We start from the raw sequence: 20,030 nt of genomic DNA on the forward strand, positions 1-20,030 counted from the left end.
ACTCTGACTCTGGCTTGACTGTGCTCCTACCATAAATGACTCACTTGTGCGCTTTAGCTCATGATCTGTGAAACTGACCATCGTGGCCAGGCCTTCAGAAGAAAACCAATGTCACTCACCACCACACTGATTCTAGAATAGAATGCTGACTAACTTGTAGCTTCACTTCACAGGAAATGGAATGCACGTAAGCATTTAAGAGGAAGGCTCTTTATAATTTGGTCAATTTGTTCATTGATGTATGACTATAAACTACACTATTGCATGTATAAAAATATAGAGAATGTATGAACTATTAAATAAAGGTGTCCTATTATGTTGCATTTCTATGTCCATTATCCCTGTTTCCAATTTTGTCGGAATATATTAGGCATGAGCCAGTTTGCTCCTTTACTGTCTGAATCTGGCTATGCATGTAGGTCTTGCAGACATCAAAGATGTCTGAGTTGTAGCCTACCATTCCTTTTGTGCAAGTGTGTAGATGCAGCAGCATTTATCAAGGCACAATGACTACTTTGTCCCTTGTCCTTAAGAGATGAAATGCAGTGCTATTTAAAAGACCATAGATTTATTAATAATTAGAGGTGGCACAAGTTGGGGGAAATAGTTCATGATGTGTGGGTCGCGAGTCGTCTTGACAATGAGCGCCTCTGTGCTGTTAATGCATGGGTTCCTTTCTATTATAGATTTGACATTTGAGGCAGGCTGGCAACAAGGGTGTCGTTACTGGGCAGATAAACGCCGAGCTCGTACTGGCAAAGTTGAGTCACTGGAGTGGTGTGCATCAGAAGAAAGGGGGGGGCATAAGAAGAAAGAATGAAGTATTGGGGGGGGGGGTGGGTGCGAGAGGAAGGAATGAAGTATGGGGTGAAGTGGAGGGGGATGTGTAAGGGAGAAGAGGGACTAATTTGAAGGGGAGGGGGGTGTTTGGTGGTGGCTGATAGCTGGCTTTTCTCCATACCAGAGCCAGAATACAGTTGCAGCTGTTTAGACAATGGTTTATCAAGCCCCAATTATGAGCTCCGCAAAGCTCCCCTCCACACCCAGATCACACTTGAAGTGGGACACGTTCCCACAATGCACGCAAACATATGCCATGCAGTGCCAATGTCCCTATGAAGCCTTTTGAAGGTCCACTCAGAGCCGTTGGAGGCGAAAATGGTGTCGTTTTCTGACCTCACTGCTTCTGTGTTTGCAGGTGGGCAGAGAGACTGTCCAGACCACCGAGGACCAGATTATGAAGAGAGACATGCCGCCTGCTTTCATCAAGTAAGACACACACACACGCACACACGCACACACACCACACCACACCACACCACACCACACCACACCACACCACACCACACCACACCACACCACACCACACCACACCACACCACACCACACCACACCACACCACACCACACCACACCACTCCACAACCAGTTAATACAGCCTTATGTGGTGAAATGTATGCCATGAATGTAGAACAACTTTGGTCCCCCAGTATCACTTCGCACTCTGTCTCTGTGCTGGTTGTGAAAGGGAAATTGAAGGCGGCCAGGGAATGCTGCATGGTAAATAAGTGAAAGATGAGATGACCCTGAAATGCTAAAGAAATACACTCCCTCTTTCAGTCTCTTTCTCTGTCACACACACTCACACTCCCTCTCCCTTTCTCTTTCTCTCTCTCTCTCTTTCTCTTTCTCTTACCCCAGCAGTTACGTCTGTGTCTGCTCAGGCAAAGGTCAGATATGGCATGTTAAGTGCTTTGCACAGTCCTGTTGAAGTTGCATTATAAATAAAGAGGCCTGCCTGGCTGGCTGGTTGGCTTGCTTGCTAGCTAGCTAGCTGCGCTGACTGCATGGTCTCTGAGGCTCTGCCTTGGCCGGCCGCTCTCTGTTTGCCCAGGGAGGCTCCACTCCAGAGCGAGCACGATAGACTCATAAATCACCGACAGATCGTTCCGGACAGCTGCGCTTTGTTAAGTCCCGACGAATGGCCCTCATGTGGAAACCTATTACTGTGTGTGTATGTGTGTGTCTTCCCCCCTCTGGACTATAAAAGAGCGTCCAGTTACATGCACAGTAGCCCAGTCTGCACACCATCACCCTCATGGATCCCTCTGGGTTCACGCCTTCCAGGCTATGTCACTGTTGTATGCCCCCCCCCCCCCCACCCCCCACCTCCAAGCACTGCTAACAAGCACCTTTTTTGGGGCGGTTGGGGGGGTGTTAATGGTCTCCCATTCAAAAAGCTGAGCATCCCCATGGCAATTCAGATGGGTTATGAGTGGAGCTTCATCATCTCAAACTCATGGCCTTTTTTTTGTGTGGCTCTGTTCCTCGATAACCTCAAGTGTTTTTGTGTAGCTTTTCATTTGTTTCAGCAGCTTGAGCTAGTGTTGTGGCAGCTGGTCTACTTCAGGCTGATCCACTTTTCATCCTCCCCACCCACCCCCCACTTACCCCACCCTATGCTAAAGTAGGAGAAAATGCTGGTGTATGCCAACACACTGGTTTTATAAGCACACTCCATCAGGGTATTACACACAGAAGACTAAGGGCTTAGCATCCATGCAATGACCATCAGGATATGTGCCAGTATCATTAAATGCAGGGGTACTAAATACTGTACTCATGCGGTGTGCGTTTATGTGGGGTGTGCGTTTATGTGTGTGTGTGTCTGTGTGTCTGTGTGTGTCTCTGTGTGTGTGTCTCATGCCTGGCTCAGGGCTACATACTGAAGGACACTGCTGACTCTGCCACTCTTGGGCCAACTCCTCTCCTCTACGCACACACACACACACACACACACACACACACACACACACACACACACACACACACACACACACACACACACACACACACACACAATCCACTCGTTAACATGCACATACATTACCTCGTACCACACATCCTTGGGCTGTCTCCTGCACGGCTCGCCAACAGCGGCCTGTAACATGAGTTACCTTGATGTATTTTTCATAATATTTTCCCTTCTTCTCAAACAATGCCTCACAATGGGTCAAGAAGGATACAGATCCCCTTTTCCCAGATGCAATCTTGGCTCACGGCCGACTGTAGGAAGTCGGGAATTGTGTGGGAATGGGAACACACGTCGCTGTCTCGCCGGCTGTTCTTACACATTTGTGGGGGTGCAATTCAAAGTCAAAGTCAAAGTCTGCTTTATTGTCAATTTCTTCACATGCCCAGACATACAAAGAGATCGAAATTACGTTTCTCACTATCCCACGGGGAGCGGGTTGAGAGGAAGAGGGTGGGGGGTGGTGATTTATCTGGCCTTGTCTGTTGGTCGTATTTTGCTGATGTAGGGTGTTCTCTCCAGTCTGCTCTCTCTCTCTCTCTCTCTCTCCGTGAGTAATGTTGAGTTATGCTCCCTCGCTCGCTCACTCTGGGAATGAATGTGACGCTCAGAGGAAATCTGTCACGCTGGACGTATGGCAGTTATCTGCAGAACATCCGTGGCCTGTCAGGGGAGTTGGGTGGTATTTCCTTGAGTCACTGAAAATGTGGAGATTGGAGGCCTCGGATTGCTTGCTTCCTACAGTAGGCTCAGTATCAATGTCTTGGCAAGAGTGCAGTATAATTGTATCCCATGAATGACATTAACAGCAGTTGGGGCAAGAGTGTTTTGCATTGAGAGATAGAGAAAGAGAGCAACGCTTTCCTGCCCTGTTTAACGGAGATTTGCTTCTCAGAATCAGAATCCGATTTAGTAGCCAAGTATGTTAACACACAAAGAATTTAGTTCCGGCGATTGGTGAGGACTCATGCAATACAGACAATTAATACATGGAAAAGTGTGTAACCTGTGTTGTGTTGACTGTGTGGCTCAGCCCTGCACTCGCCCGGACTCGAACCCGCAAAGTGCAGCATTTCAGATCGGGAGTCGAATGCGCTAACAATCGAGCTTAAAGCCAGGCTGCTAGTTCTCTCACTAACAGGACTATTAAGGTGTCGGGAGGGAGGTTTACACAACGTAGATACTGCACAGCTACAGACTAGCAGGCTACCGTTACATGTGACTAGCAGGCTACCGTTACATGTGACCAGCAGGCTACTGTTACATGTGACCAGCAGGCTACCGTTACATGTGACCAGCAGGCTACTGTTACATGTGACCAGCAGGCTACCGTTACATGTGACTAGCAGGCTACTGTTACATGTGCAGAGACAAATCTAAGGCAGGCCACACATCAATGCCATGTTTTACATCTACCATTGCTTAGCTGTAGCCTGGATACCAGACTCTCTGACTTCGCGGAGTACTGTAGGGAAAAGAAATGGAGCGGAAGTACGTAGACAGGCGGAGCCAGGCTAGCTTCGCTGACTCATGGCATGAAAAGTGGCCTCATCCGTTATTTCATCACTTACCAGTAATAGGTTGCTCTGTTCCTCCCCCTCGTTCTCTCCATGTGTCATCGGCCAAAGGTCACATCTACTACTGACCTCGGGGTCCTATGCCGTCATCTCTCTGTTTTATGTTGACTTGGCTGAAGTACAAGTTGAGCATAAAGATTCAGTTTGATTTTGAGTTGTTCTATTAACATGATTGCACACAGAGCCATGAAGGCTTTACTGTAACACTGTGATCCTCCTTAACATCAGTCAAGACTGTAATCGTTGGCCCCGGCTGTGGCGCGACTGGCTGGGGCGCCTGCACCGTACGCCGGCGACCTGGGTTCGATTCCCGCCCCGTGGTCCTTTCCGGATCCTACCCCGACTCTCTCTCCCACTCGCTTCCTGTCATTCTTCACTGTCCTGTCATTAAAGGCATAAAAAGGCCAAAAAAAATAAATACTTTAAGACTGTAATCGTTTAAAAAAAATGAACAGTACAGTAATAGTGGGTCACAGCACATTTTTTCCCACAGAGCAGAGGTAACATAGCTGATGGTTGGTCTTGCTTGTGTTTTTCCTACAGGGTGGAGAATGCATGCACCAAGCTGGTCCAGGCAGCGTCTATGCTGAAGGCTGACCCGTACTCCGTGCCTGCCCGGGACTATCTCATCGATGGCTCGCGAGGCATCCTGTCCGGCACGTCCGACCTCCTGCTGACCTTCGACGAGGCTGAGGTACAGTGTGCGGTTTCTCAGGAGGCTTTGCAGCCAGCTTATCAAGGCATTATTATCTCTGCTAACCAGCATTGTCACTATGATTGGGTTCCTTTTTTCATTCCGTAGGGTTGTCTTTGAGTTTTTTTTTCCTATTATTTTTAGTTTCCTCTTTTGGCCCACATTTCTCTTTTCTCCTTTTTTATTTTTGTCAGTGTCAATCTCTCCCCATTTTCAGTCCTTCATCTTTTCAGCATTTCCTCCATCTACCATTGCTCCATTCCTTCTTCTTGCTTTCTTACCCTCCCATCCAACCCCATCCCTCTGTTTCCACTCCTCTCCACCTTTCCCTTCTTTCATCGACTCCCTAATTCCCCCTCCTTACTCTACCCCTCAACCAGTCTCCATTTACAGAAATCTCTGCCTCAGCTCCGGGGGAGACATCCCATTTGTCTCCCCTCCTGGGACAGGCTGTTTGGATGTGAAGCGCACGTCCTGCACAGCGCAGCAAAGCCTGCAAAGTGTTTATGTTGCACAGCAGGGACTTCGGCACACATCTGGACCTAAGACGCTGAAGAAAGAGCGGGGGGGTTGGGTTGGAGAAGGAGGAGGTGGATGAGGTGGAGGGTAATGAAGGTCGGGGAATGTCATTTCTGGGTAACATTAGAGTGGGAGAGGTGATCAAACAAGACTTTAGCAGCTTGTTAGCTGTCTTGGTGGGCCTGCTTCTCTGGTGTACAGACATGATGAAAATGGCCTTACCTCATAGGTTGAAAGCAGAGAGGGACTTGAAAGGGGAATTACATCTCTAAGGACTCTCAGAACCTCTAAGAAGGAAATAGTTTATATGGTGTAACCAGAGTGTGACTATTTTTTTCGACTACAGGCCTTTAATGTTTCTGGCACTAAGTGAATTCCTTTTTTCCCTTTGATGCCATACAGGTGCGTAAGATCATCAGGGTCTGTAAAGGTATCCTGGAGTATCTCACAGTGGCAGAGGTGGTGGAGTCCATGGAGGATTTGATCACATACACAAAGAATTTGGGACCAGGTGAGTCCAGGGTTCTGTCCACACACCCAGGTCTCAGGCATCAGAACTCCTGGAAGATTCATTGGAATATTCATTCCATTACCTGGAAAATGTGAAATAGTTCACCAAACAATATTTCTCTGCCGTTCCCTCGATGCTAGGTTGATCCAAGGTGGATCAGTATGTTGCTACACAGTCCTGGTGTTAAAGCAGCAGTTTGCATTTTTGTGTTTTTATTAATGAGCCTCGTAATCAAAACCTAGGGGGACAGAGTTAAAGTACAACCAGAATCTCTGATGGAGGATTTTGTTACAACACATAATCATCTCTCACAAGAGAAAATAAATATATCAAGAGTGATGGTACAAACGAAATTTTAACAGAATCTCAGAATCTTGAGTACGCAGATCATAATTATTTTAGATTGAGTGCTTGCATGTACCACTGCATCAGTAGTTTGTATTTAACAACTTGTCTCATCTCAAGGACGTACGTGAATGACATATTTCAATACAGGAAGAAGAAGTGACCTTTTCAGTCATACCCAGTTCTGTCTCTTTGTCTCCAGGAATGACGAAGATGGCTAAGATGATTGATGAGCGCCAGCAGGAGCTCACACATCAGGAGCACCGCGTCATGCTCGTCAACTCCATGAACACGGTCAAGGAGCTTCTGCCCGTCCTCATCTCAGGTATTTACAGTATAAACTATAAAAAACAGAAGATGACGTCATTATTGATGAAATTCATCATAATTCTATATTGATGATATAAGTATATCATCTATATATCATATTTGATGGTGCATATTGCCCTTGCATTAATTTCACTTTTCCTCCACTTTAATTGGGCCACAAGATAGAGAAGGTTACATTCTGCTACACCCGGCCATCCTACCAAGTGTTAGGTTGCATTTTAAGCTTGTGTCAATTGTATATGATGGCAGAAAGTAATTAGGAGACTGAGGTGTCAACCACGTCACCATATTTACCATACAGTATTTGACACATGACAGCAAGTTTTCATACTGAATATTGACTATTGAAATGTTTGGTCCCTAATATCTCTTTTACCTTAACTTTGCGTAACAACAAAGCCTTCAGAATTTCATAATGGGGAAGTTGCTGTGTCTTCTCATACTGGTGTTGTTGTACAGGTTATTCTCTCACCAGCCACTAATGCTCTGTGTGAAACCTATTTGTGACCAAAGAAGGCAACACCCAGTCTCCTAGCTGAGTCAGAACGGGATTGCTCATGAACTAATGTCACTTTAGTAGAAGATGGAGGATGTTCTATTCTGCTACATCTTGCTATCCTAACAAGTATTGATGCCAGTTGTGTCAATTGAGTATAAAACCAAAAGTGAACCAGGAGTGGTGAATCTGGTCTGTCCTCTGTCACCAGAGGAGGCTCTCCTAGCTGAGTCAGAACAGGATCTTTTTAATAGAGTTGTCCTCAAGAGACCTGACACATAAAGATTGGCATCAGTGTTTCCATGAATGTTATTGACTTGTAAGCATCAGAGGTGGTCCTCCCCAGGGTTAAGCGTGTCCAACCCATCTGGATGCCATAATCAGAAACAGATGATATGACCGAGTGAAATCAGATGGCCAAGTCTAGGTTGGGTGGGGCAGAGCTATGGTGCACAACTATGGTGTTAGTGTCCTAGCTGGAACATTCCTCACCTTGAGAGACCTTCTAATTGAGGAGAGTGTGTCCTAAGGTAGTGGGAAAGCATGGTTGTATGTAATTAGTTTCCTGAGACACCTCTCACCTCTAAAAAAAAAAAAAATTAGGGGGCACTCACTCAGTGTACTCACAGGACATAGCGAAGATCGTTAAGAAGATGTTCATGGCCAAAACAATAGAAGAAATATAGAAAACAACTTGCACACCAAGGCGGCTCCCTTTAATAATTTAATGTGCATTACATTATGGGGATGTGTGTGTCCTCCTTTCATCTTTATATGGCCAAAGCAATGGCATTGTTTCATCCTGAATGGACTCTCATAGGGGAATACTTCTCAGCGTCTTTTCAGAGTGAAGTGACTAATAAAAGAAATGTCATGAAATGTTTGTTCGTTCTTCCGTGGCTCAGGAATCAAAATCTTTGTGACGACCAAGACCTCGGGTAGCCAGGGCGTGGAGGAGGCGCTGAAGAACCGCAACTTCACCGTGGACAAGATGAGCACCGAGATCCACGAGATCATCCGGGTTCTGCAGCTCACATCCTGGGATGAGGACGCCTGGGCCAACAAGGTATGTGCCTCTGGCCTGTACGCCCACTGCATCCTCCATGCACGTGCAAACACACACACATGATCCCTCACACACAAATCCCCTTTATAAGTGCTTGGAAAGGGGAATAATCTTGACCCAGTCACTCCTTTTCCCCCCCATGAAATTTCTGGAACATTTCAATTTCTTGGTGAATTACAAATTGGGCTTTCTGAGGAGTTTCTGGGTCAACAGCAAGTTTGATTATTTCTTTTTCTTTTTAAATTTCACCTCTACACATTGTATATGTACCATTTCATACCCTTAGCAACTGGTTTGAGGGGATGGCTGTGTTGAATTTACCCTTGAGCGGGGCAAGAGGATTGAGCCCATCCAAACCTAGTTGTTAAGGGTAGAACGCGACCGATGTGGCTCCCCACACTGCACACAAAAGCCTCTGGGCCTTGACAGACTGTACCGGGTTGCCCTCCCGTACGCTTACCTTTCCGTGCCAAGAACTTCAACCCAGAGCAATTTTTTTTTTCTTCACAGTAGAATAAAATTATGCCCTGATGAATATAAAAAAATACAAATTACACAGTTGCTGGAACTGTGGCTACTTCTGCTGAAGCTACTGCTAAATGCACTGCTTCTGAGAAGGAAACTTAACAGTTTTACCACCAAATTTAAGCTGCTGCCTTTAATAAAATTGGCCCCAAACCCCACTGGCTCCTGGCCCTTTCTCTTTGCACTGCATGTCTAAGCTCCCCTTTTTCAGCTCTGAGCAGAACCTCTCAAATCCTTCTGATTGCTTGTTTGTTTGCTTTCTCGTTGGCTCTTTATTTCAGATTTTTTGACTCGATTTATTATGTCTTGTTAAAATATTTGTGCTTCTTTTTTTGTTCTTCCTTTTTCCCTTTTATTTTCTATTGTTTTCTTTCCCTTGATCCCTCAATCACTCCCTTCTTCCTCCTCCTCCTCCTCCTCCTCCTCCTCCCCCCCTGTAGAAGGTAAGCGGTACTCAGGAGCATGCATGCTTGCTCTGTGTGTGTGTGTGTCCCTCTCTCTCTCCCTCTACTGGCTCCTTGTGTCATGCGGTTGCCCATGTGTGTTGTCATGTTGTGTGGTTACCCATGAGCCTTTGAGGCGGAGTGACCAGTGCCGTGTGCTGGAATGAGTCTCTCCTAACGACGCAGCGTAAGTGATGCCCCGTGGAATGAAAACCTGCTATTGCCCTGTGGGATTGGACAATGGGGAGATGGCAATTAATCAGGATATTCGTCCAGTTTGTCTGTGTTTTGTGAATGTGTGTGTGTGTGTGTGTTTGTCATGACACAAGTTGAAGAAGTGTGTCTTTCTCCTTCTAACATTGAACGCACAAACTCACTCACACACGGTCTCTGTCTCACTCATTCAGTCACACTTACACTTACACTCACTCACTCACTCACACTTACACTTACACTCACACATATACACAAACACACACACACAAACACACACAGAGAAACACACACACTTTCTCTCTCCATTTCTCACACACCTATTCTTTTACAAACACACACACACACACACACACACACACACACACACACACACACACACACCCATATATATACAGTACACACACACACACACACACACACACACACACACATAAATCCTACAACTGAAATAACTGCATCAGCAGGGCATCTTTGGTAGTTGTGGGAAGGACACACTATCAGCCCTAATGACTGAAACTGAATCTGTCCTCACTGACAGTCAGTGAGACCGAGGGACTAAAGGGGGCATTCTGCTTTGTTTCCAGGATGCTCTGATCTCTCCATGAAATCTCCTGTCCCAACATAACCCTCATATCACTAATCCCTCAGTGCACTGCCCTGCACTGCACTCTGTCTCTGTCTGTGTGTGTGTGTGTGTGTGTGTGTGTGTGTCTGTGTGTGGCTACTGGACAGTGTGTGTGTGTGTGTGTGTGTGTGTGGTCGGTCTGTAAAGGGATCTAAGCTCCCCTGTTGGACGTATGTTTCCAAATCCCCTCCTCAGCTCAGTCCACTGCTCCGTAGAGCTCCACGTGCCTCTTCACCCACCCACCAGGCTGGCCCCCACTCAGCTCTCCGCTGCCTCACGCCTTCACTCTCACAACTCTCTCTTTCTCTCCCTCTTTCTTCATTTCTTTTTCTCTATCTCTCTCACAACTCTCTCTCTCTCTCTTTCAGTCTCTCACAACTCTCTCTCTCAGTCTCTCACAACTCTCTCTTTCTTTTTTTCTTGTTTTCTTTCTTACCTCCCCACCTTTCTTTCCCTCCCTCCCTCTCTGTCTTCTCTCTCTCTCTTTCTTTCTTTCTTTTTTGCTTACCTCCCTCCCTTTTCCTCGTTCCCTCTCTCTCTCTCTTTCCCTCTCTTTCTCTCCCCTGCCTCCCAGTCTCTCATTCACTCACCTAGTGTCTCTTGGCCATCCACCTACTCATCCTGTGTCACTCACTCATTCACTCACTCACTCACTCTCTCTCTGCCACTTATGGAAAAATGATTAGTAAAATTAAAAAGTGTGAAAAAAGCTAGTCCCTTGCTGTGGTATTGTTCTTGTGTACCATGGTTACACAATGACGTAACCTTTTTGTTATTAATGTTGTTGTTTTAGTGCTAGTATCTTAGGAAAGATTCACACTGCCATGTCATTTCCACTCCATTTCATTCTTACTGAATGACCATCATAAATTCTTTTCCCTCTAAACGTTTCCCATACTTCCTATAATCAGTATTTCATGGCCACACAGAATATGGACGCGTTAGCATATGCGTGTTAGCTGTCGTCAAGGACAGACTGTACATCTGTCTGTGTACTTGCGGCATCGGTGTCTTCCCCTTGTGCTCGTCTGTTTTGTGGCTTTTTAGAGTGTTTGCTCTCTCTTTGCTCTCTGGCGGTAGACCTATCCCACTCTCAGATGGTCTATTTCTGTCGTGAACGTTCCTCTGTAGATGTCTCTTGTGTTTTGTGTGGTAGTGACTCGAAGAAGTGTTTTTTTTTTTTCCTTTCTCGAAGCTCGGTTTGTGAGCTACAGGAAGCTTGAGTAGGCACAGCTGAGCTGATCCCACCCTGTCTTAACTCTTAAGCCACACACACACACACACACACACACAAACACATACACTTGCAACATGTACAGATTCAAACACTGATATGAATGTTTTTAGTTTCCGCACTAATTTGATAGATACAAAGATCAGATTAGCATTCACAGTATAAATATGATTATCATTTTATTGGCATAACAGTGCAGTTGAGTTTGCCTTATGGTAACACAATGGGAAAATTGATATCCATGCCCCGTCAACATTCATTACATTACATTACATTTGGCTGACACATTTTTAACGAAAGCGAAAGCGACTAACAACATGGTAAACAGTTTAAGCTTTTTAAGGGAATTCTCTCAACAATTCTAGGACAATTTAAAAAAGGTAAAGTAGGCCTACAATAAGAATAAGTGCATCAGTGAGTGCTGTTTTTAAACAGTCAAGTGTCAGTTATAGCTGGGTGGTAAGTGCTAGGATCAGCGAGACTAGTTATAGCAAGATTTAACATGCACCATCATTTAGCGCAATGACTGTACCCAGTTAGTGAAAAAACGACTAAAAGGGTCATGATCCTACCTGATCAACAACATTATAGTGCAACATCAAGTATTCCGGGCATGCACTGGCATTGTCCGAGGCTTCATTCTCTGTATTATAAGTCAGTGTAGCATCAAAATGAGTTTTAAGCTGTTATTTCACGCTAAAAGAACTGCATTGTGTTGCTTTAAAACAAGCAAGGACAAAAAAAAACACACCTATTAGACAAATCATGTGTACACTCATGACATAAATAAGCCATTTGAATTCTCTGTTAACATACTTAAACGGCATCCAGTGCAGAGCCCTTTTGGCAGCAGATTGTGGTGATGTGTGGCACTCTGTGTGAGCACTACAACTGCCGGGCATGTCTAATCTCAGGCATGGCAGTCTGGATCTGCTCTTAGAGTGAGTCAGCCGGCGTACCGGTGACTCAGTTCAGCCGCCTGAAAAACCGTGTTACCCTAAAAAGGAAATGGCCATGAAAACACTTCTCTGCACCTTTTTTTTTTATTCTACAGTACTTCCTCCCCCCTTCCCTCACCTCGCTCTCCTTCCCCTCCACTCTAATGCTCTCCAATACATGCTAGCAGTGTATAGTATCAGAGCGTCAGTTGAAATTCCTGGAATGTTTCAACATGAAATAAAGCAATACATGTTGCCCTGGTTTTTGTTATGTTGATTTTTATGAGTTCAGGTTTTGGTATGATGAAGCAGATTTTTTTTTTATAAGAGAGACGCTTGATTAGGCCCTCTGCTGGTGCATGGTGTTTGTTCAGTGGTTTGTTCGTGTTGCATACGTACTCTTGTAAATTCCGCTCCTAACACGCATCTGTTGGTGTGACCTGGCACCTGCTGTGAACTTTATTGTCATTTTTATGGCAATGAAGGTTATCATCCAATGTGTCAAATGACTGGGGAAGTGTGAGACACTTTGTGCTAAATCAAGCTCTGTATGGACGCCTGGCCTGTACAAGCTGGGTGATATTGTGCCAAACAATGTGTGATTTCAATAAATTAAATGAGAATATTAATCTTTTCATTCTCTTTAACCTCATGAAATGAAGGACACGGAAGCCATGAAGAGAGCGTTGGCCCTCATCGACTCAAAATTGGTCCAGGCCAAAAACTGGCTGAGAGACCCGAACGCCCAACCAGGTAAGGCAGGCAACTATGCCATGATCCGCTAATGTAGTTTAGTATGTCTGTAGAATTGATATCCCTAGTGTATTGCAAGTCACTTTGGATGAAAGTGTTTGCTAAATGTGTGTGTGTGTGTGTGTGTGTGTCCTCAGGCGATCCGGGTGAGCAGGCTATTCGGCAGATCCTGGACGAGGCTGGCAAAGTGGGTGAGCTGTGTGCCGGCAAGGAGCGCAGGGAGATCGAGGGCACAGCCAAGGCCCTGGGCCAGATGACCGATCAGGTGTCTGAGATGCGGGCGAGGTAAGAACCACTACGTCCAAATTTAACATCACATTCTTCACTTCCTATTTTCATACCCACACTGACCATTTCTCAGTTTCTCAGACTTCTATCACTCACTGTGTAGGTGCTTCATGTACTAATTCATTTTTACTGTGATGGCTAAGCTCTTTTCTCTTAACATTTAAATTGTAGTGATATGATATCATGTCATTTCAGCTATAGTAGTGATACAAAGTGATTTCAGCTATAGTTGTTTTATTTGATTGATGTAATAAAGAAGCTGAGTTGAAACAGGAAATGCACAGCTGTCTGCTGACTGCTTATTGGATCTCTGACTCATTATCAAAAGCATTGATCTAGTGCTGTCCTAGAAGCGGATGCTATGTATTTCTTGGAGCGGTAGCTCTAATATGTCTTCCCAGTCGTGGGAGTCGGAGCAGACTTGCAGTGGCAATCTGATTATGGGGATTACTGTTCAGAAGGGAGGGAAAGCGATCTCCCACAGATATGGGGTCTCGACTGAAACTGCGGTCTGGTGGATGAAATGCAGCTGTCTCTGGTTATTTTTAATCCTCTCTATCCTCCTCCTCTAGGCACTGGGGCTTGTTTTTGGACTTTTCCTCAGAGAGATGGGGAGGGTGGGGGGAGCTAAACAAAAGAAGCAAATCTGTTAAAAGATATTTTTAACACATTCTTCACATGCCTTCTAAGTGAGCTGTTGGCCTTTTTCTTGCATCAGCTGATGTTATCGAGTTAAGCAATATGTTGCTCAGAACATTGATTGAATCGGTTAAAAATACCTGTATTACTTAATCAACTATTTTATGTTAAATGAATGCATTCTTTGTCACTGGCCACACATTTGAGTTTGTTTTCAAAAGATGCTGTGGCAGTGACTGTTTGGTCCAAATCTTCGTTTTAAAGCGCCAATTTAAACTTATGACCTGCACATCATTAGTGCCATAGAGTAGCTATGCGAAAGATCCTTTATTACTACATTGTAACTCCGCTTTAACCCTCTCTGGCTATGCGTTGAGCCGCAGGGGCATGGCAACTGATTGGTGCGTGTGTTGAACCTCATGAGCATGGTCACTACTGTAGCGAGAGAGAGGAGTTCACCGGAACAACACAGATGTTTAAACTTCAGATTTTTATTTTAATGTGCCAACATATGGGACTTTCAACGTTCTGCCAACGTGTCTAGAGATACTACAATTAGTCCTCTCTCGTTGACGCGCCAGATTACAGAGTTAATTACAGAAGCACGGAGATAACAACTGCTTTTCTACATCATCACTTCTGATTGGTGCTTGTGTTGAACCTCATGAGTATGACCACTTCTGATTGGTGCTTGTGTTGAGCGTCACATGCATAACCACTTCTGATTGGTGTGTTTGTCATAGAGGGCAGGGGGCGAGCCCAGTGGCCATGCAGAAGGCCCAGCAGGTGTCCCAGGGGCTGGACATGCTCACAGGGAAAGTGGAGAACGCTGCCCGCAAGCTGGAGGCCATGACCAACTCCAAGCAGGCCATCGCCAAGAAGATCGATGCTGCTCAGGTTGGTCCACCCACAGCACCCACGACTGTGAAGAGACGACTAATAACATACACACACACACACACACACACACACACACAACTAATAACATTCACACCTACCCCCCCTCTCACACATCAACTCACCAAAATTAATAACATGTCACCTTGCTCTCTTTCTCCCACCTCTCTCTCTATCACTCACTCTCACACACTCACACACACACTCACACTCTCTCTCACACACACACACATACCCCATTCTTTCTCTGTGGTTGCCTAATATGTTATTCATTTATCAAAGAGACACAACGTTTGCAAGCACCCTGTAAAAAGTGCAGATATGCCACCATTGCACCAGAGACCAGAGTAGCAATGTGAGGAAATGGACATTCACAAACAAACGTAACAGTCACAAACGTAACAGTCACATTCACAAACGTAACAGTCACATTCACAAACGTAACATTCACAAACGTAACAGTTACGATCGTAACATTCACAAACGTAACAGTCACGAGCGTAACATTCACAAACGTAACAGTCACGAGCGTAACAGTCACGAACATGAGATGAGTGCATGTCTGCAAAGATGTTCATGTGACTGTCTCTGCCCCTGCAGAACTGGCTGGCAGACCCCAATGCAGGCCCTGAGGGCGAGGAGCACATCAGGTCCCTGCTGGCCGAGGCCCGAAAGATCGCCGACCTCTGCGAGGACCCCAAGGAGCGAGATGACATCCTGCGTTCCATGGGAGAGATCGCTGCCCTGACCGCAAAGCTGTCAGAGCTCAAGAAACAGTATGTAGCCCTCAGAGCCTTCTCTCCCAGGGACTTAATCTTTAAACTGTGTCCAACTCAGCCATTTGTTTGTTAGTGTGTACACTTTAGTTTTCTCCTTTAACCTCAGTAAAAACCCAGTGTTTGTACAATGGCCCAATGTTGCCTCAATAGAGGCTGTGCTATACTCCTGTCAAGTCTTTTCTGATGTAATCCTAATTTTGTTTGCCACTATCTCAATACTGTCTGCTTGCACAGGCAAACAGCAGCAATGCAAACAATGAATGCAAACTTTATTGCTGCATGTTAATCACATGAGAATAGTATATTAGTGGTGGATTAGTATATTAGTGGTGGTGTGGGTATCACACCGTCCTCCATGTCTTTTTGTGTCTTTACTTCACATTGGTGCACTTTGTTTATGCCCTCAAAACTCACAAAAACATATTGCGTCAATAAAGGCTTAGAGAGCTCTCGCTGGAGGCTGTAGTTTAAGTTTCTTTCTTTCAGGGACCATGTACAAAAAATCCACTGATCACAGAAAAAGAAAAGATGCTTTGCACCAGATTTAGTTAGTAGCTCATTTCCATTTGCAGTACAGTATAAAGTTCCTACTTCCTACAGTCATTTATGCATTAGCCACATTGTGTATAAGCCGCAGGACACTGTTTTATGCAAGTTAAAAGGAAAAAAAAACATTAATACCATATTAACTTGTGTATTAACCTCATAGCTGAAGAAATTTTGCACAATCAATGTATAAGCCATGACTAATAGTTGGGAAATCACGGTATATAGAGTTCATTCATCTTCTCTTTCGTCTGCCCCATCTCTCCTCTCACTCAGGGGTAAAGGAGACACCCCAGAAGCCAGGGCTCTGGCCAAGCAGATCGCCACGGTGCTGCAGAACCTGCAGTCCAAGACCAACAAGGCCGTTGCCAACAGCCGGCCCGCCAAGGCGGCCGTGCACCTGGAAGGGAAGCTCGAGCAGGCCCAGCACTGGATCGACAACCCCACCCTGGACGACAGCGGCGTGGGTGAGTCCCCTTGTCCTGTCCTATCCCTCATTCCTCAACTCCCTGTCTTCCATCTTTTTATGGTGAAGAAAATGAGGCGTGACACACACACAGGCAGAGATACAGACACACACACACAGAAAGGGACAAACACACTGTATGTCCATCTCTTGTTTGCGTTGTGAACATGTCTGCCAGGGTTTCTTTCCACCGTTACATTCCACCCCGCCGCTCCAAACCATATAATTTCCTCCCCAGTTGGCTTGTTTCGGAGCTCAAAATTCCACACTTGTTGTTGTTTCCACGGAGCAGTTGCATAAAACTCCCCTCCCCATAAATGTGCTTGCTCGCACTTCCATTATTTATGTGTTGTCATCCACAAAAAAATACCACAGCAAACATTTAGCAGAACCACGCGAGCCAACCCTGCGTTGCACAAAAGATCTTAGTCGACCACAAGCATCTCCCTGGTGAAAAAGATGCTGCATCACCAGCATGCACTGTGCTGCCCATGCAGATTAGCATGAACAGTACAACAGTCGCTACAACTCTGAGCATTTCCTTCCTATTGTTCATATCTTGACCTTCGGCCAAGTGGCTATTCCTGGTCTTGTCATAGAGAATGTCTGTCAGTTTGCCACAAGGAAGTTCAACTGTACTCTTGACATCAATTATTACAGTAATGGCACACTACTGAGTCCCGACTTTTGTCTTTGTACACAAGCTTTTACATCCCTCTAGTTGATTTCCCCAACAAGCCATCTCCTCACAGAGAATGTCTGTCAGATAGACACACACAAGGAAGTCCAATTGTACATCACATCAAGTAAAACAGTGATGCTACACTACTGTCACCTTTGCTGTCAACGTTGTCTTGTACACAAACCTTAACATATCTTTCTCTCTCTCTGTCTCGCTTACTTTCCCGACCGCAGGTCAAGCTGCCATCCGCAGCATGGTCGCCGAGGGCCGTCGCCTGGCCAACGTGTTGCAGGGGCCGCAGCGGCAGGAGCTCCTGGGGAAGTGCGAGCAGGTGGAACAGCTGATGGCCCAGTTGGCCGACCTGGCCGCCCGGGGCCAGGGTGACTCCCCGCAGGCGCGCGCCATCGCCCACCAGCTGCAGCAGGCCCTCAAGGTGAGGAATGCCGCGGCCGTGTGTGTGTGTGTGTGTGCTTGCAGGACATCAACACACACACACACACACATTTGGATGTGTGTGGTTACATCCGGTCACGTGTGTTATTTATTGAGGATTGTCGTGTTGAACACGTCAACACCTTCTCACTTAACTGATACACCCAACCCACCCAGGAGGACCACCACCAAGCTCCATGGTATTCTCTCTGTGAGAGCATATCCTTACTTTAATCAGCACACACCGACTATCGTCTCGGTAGAGGTTTCCAGGGCATGATTTACAAATTGGGTAGTGGAACGTAGAAGGTACTAAATGAAAGAAGCAACAGGAGCATTTTCATGCTGAGCAGTAACTGTAAGTTAGTTAGTTAGTTAGTTAGTTTATTTGTCCTTACATAGGAAATTTGTTTTCACCTACCATACATACAAGCCTCACAGACATGAAATACATAGATACACACAGTTACGGTTCTTCACCCACCACCCTGTTACCACATACCCCACCCACATAGATGTTAACAGCACATATACAGCACATATATCACAACAGCACATATACAGCACATATACATCACCTTACACAGATACAAACAGGAAAACCATCACCAGTTGGCATTACAGAGGAATGAGGGCGGCACAGTGATCCATCACCGCTGTGTGTTATTTAGTGCTGCTATTGCAGAGGGCACAAAGCTTTTCCCAAAGCGTACTCGCTTCCACCCCATAGCCCTGTATCTGCGTCTTGATGGAAGCAGAATGAAGAAGGGATTGAGGGGGTGGGTGGGGTCATGAGCGATGGTCTGTGCTCTGTTCTGGGTGAGTTTACTGTTGAGATCTGATAGATTGGGGGTGGGGAGGCCTATTGCTTTGGCTGCGGTATGAGTGATGCGTGTGAGTCTGTTTCTGTTGGCAGCAGTTAGCATGTTGAAAAAGCAGGGAAGGCAGTAGAGGAGGATGGGCTGGACTATGCTTTTGTACAGAAGGAGCAGGTGACAGGGGGCAACAGAAAGTGATCTGAGCTTGCGGATGGCATAGAGTCTCTGTTGACTGCGTTTTTGTATGTCAGTGGTGTGTTGCTCAAAGCTGAGTTTATTGTCCAGGGTGAGTCCAAGGTATTTGAAACAGTCCACTATTTCTACGGTGTCGTTGTTGATGCAGGTGGGGTTGTGGATTGTGTCAGATGGTGTTCTGGTGTTGGTGATTACAAGTTCCTTGGTTTTATTGACGTTAAGCTGAAGGTAGTTGTCAGTGCACCATTGTGTGAGGTGGGAAATGGAGTCTTGGTATGCAGATATGGAGTTATTGTCGTTGAGGAGTGCAAGTACAGCGGTGTCGTCAGAGTATTTGAAGTATGTGGTGATGGGTGTGGGACTGACGCAGTCATTGGTGTAGAGGGTGAAGAGGAAGGGGCTTAGGACACACCCCTGCGGGGCACCGGTGTTAATTGTGGTGAGTGGTGATGTGACTGCACTTGACGGCTTGTGGTCTGTCACTGAGGAAGTTGTGGATCCAGTGGATGAGTTGAGTTATCTCTAAGGCTAGTGTTGTGAATGCTTACATTATAACACTGGAGTACTGAAACTCTTCAGAGATAAATTGAGGTTGAAGCTTTTGCTCATTATGTTTGTCTGTCGATGGATCGAGCACATGGCTACCACAGTGGCTGAGACACCTCCGCCCATTACGACTTCCTGTGTTTACTTCCTGCACATTTTGAATAACAATTTTCAGTAGGAACTCCCTCAAGGATGAGCAGTTGTCTCAGAAGCCTATACTACCTTTAACTCACAACTCCTGAGGATGTGAAGTGTTTATTAACTCTTAAACACTTGCCTAGGTACCTTCATATTCTACCTTACACACATACATTAAACACTTGTACAACATAAAATATTAAGTTATTAGAAGCATACATCTACAGTAAAGACTGTGAGAAAAAGAAGGTGAACTGTGAACTTCAGATCATAATGACTAATCAAGACCCACAGACAGTTTCAAGATCTCACAAGCACCACCAAGTCTCACACCTCTGCACTCTCTGACAGCCATTTAATGTGTTCCCACAGTGTGCTGTACTGTTTGGTCAATACCAGGTATATATATACGGCTCTGGTCAATACAAGAGCAGAGCTCCCCCTACTGGTTATCATATGCACACCAGTCCCAGACATGGCCTTTGACATGTGCTAGGCAGAGAAAGCAGCAATTTTGATTG

At 45.6% G+C, this 20,030-nt stretch overlaps 1 protein-coding gene across 1 annotated transcript in view; it reads left to right on the plus strand.

Annotated features, from left to right (window-relative positions):
• Nucleotides 1–20,030, plus strand: part of vclb (vinculin b) — a 35,629-nt gene that overhangs the window by 9,302 nt on the left and 6,297 nt on the right. Inside the window, exons 2-12 of the mRNA XM_076298081.1 lie at nucleotides 1,199–1,269; nucleotides 4,932–5,082; nucleotides 6,004–6,112; nucleotides 6,660–6,782; nucleotides 8,189–8,349; nucleotides 12,993–13,083; nucleotides 13,221–13,368; nucleotides 14,754–14,907; nucleotides 15,508–15,683; nucleotides 16,509–16,699; nucleotides 17,614–17,813. Of these exons, the coding sequence (XP_076154196.1) occupies nucleotides 1,199–1,269; nucleotides 4,932–5,082; nucleotides 6,004–6,112; nucleotides 6,660–6,782; nucleotides 8,189–8,349; nucleotides 12,993–13,083; nucleotides 13,221–13,368; nucleotides 14,754–14,907; nucleotides 15,508–15,683; nucleotides 16,509–16,699; nucleotides 17,614–17,813 (1,575 nt within the window). The remainder of the gene's footprint in view (nucleotides 1–1,198; nucleotides 1,270–4,931; nucleotides 5,083–6,003; nucleotides 6,113–6,659; nucleotides 6,783–8,188; nucleotides 8,350–12,992; nucleotides 13,084–13,220; nucleotides 13,369–14,753; nucleotides 14,908–15,507; nucleotides 15,684–16,508; nucleotides 16,700–17,613; nucleotides 17,814–20,030) is intronic.

The sequence above is a fragment of the Alosa pseudoharengus genome, unplaced genomic scaffold (genome assembly GCF_046254945.1).
Source record: "Alosa pseudoharengus isolate Yale_2024_CS ecotype anadromous, Long Island Sound unplaced genomic scaffold, YU_APseudo_1.1 YU_APseudo_1.1_scf_21, whole genome shotgun sequence".
Taxonomy (NCBI): Eukaryota; Metazoa; Chordata; class Actinopteri; order Clupeiformes; family Clupeidae; genus Alosa; species Alosa pseudoharengus.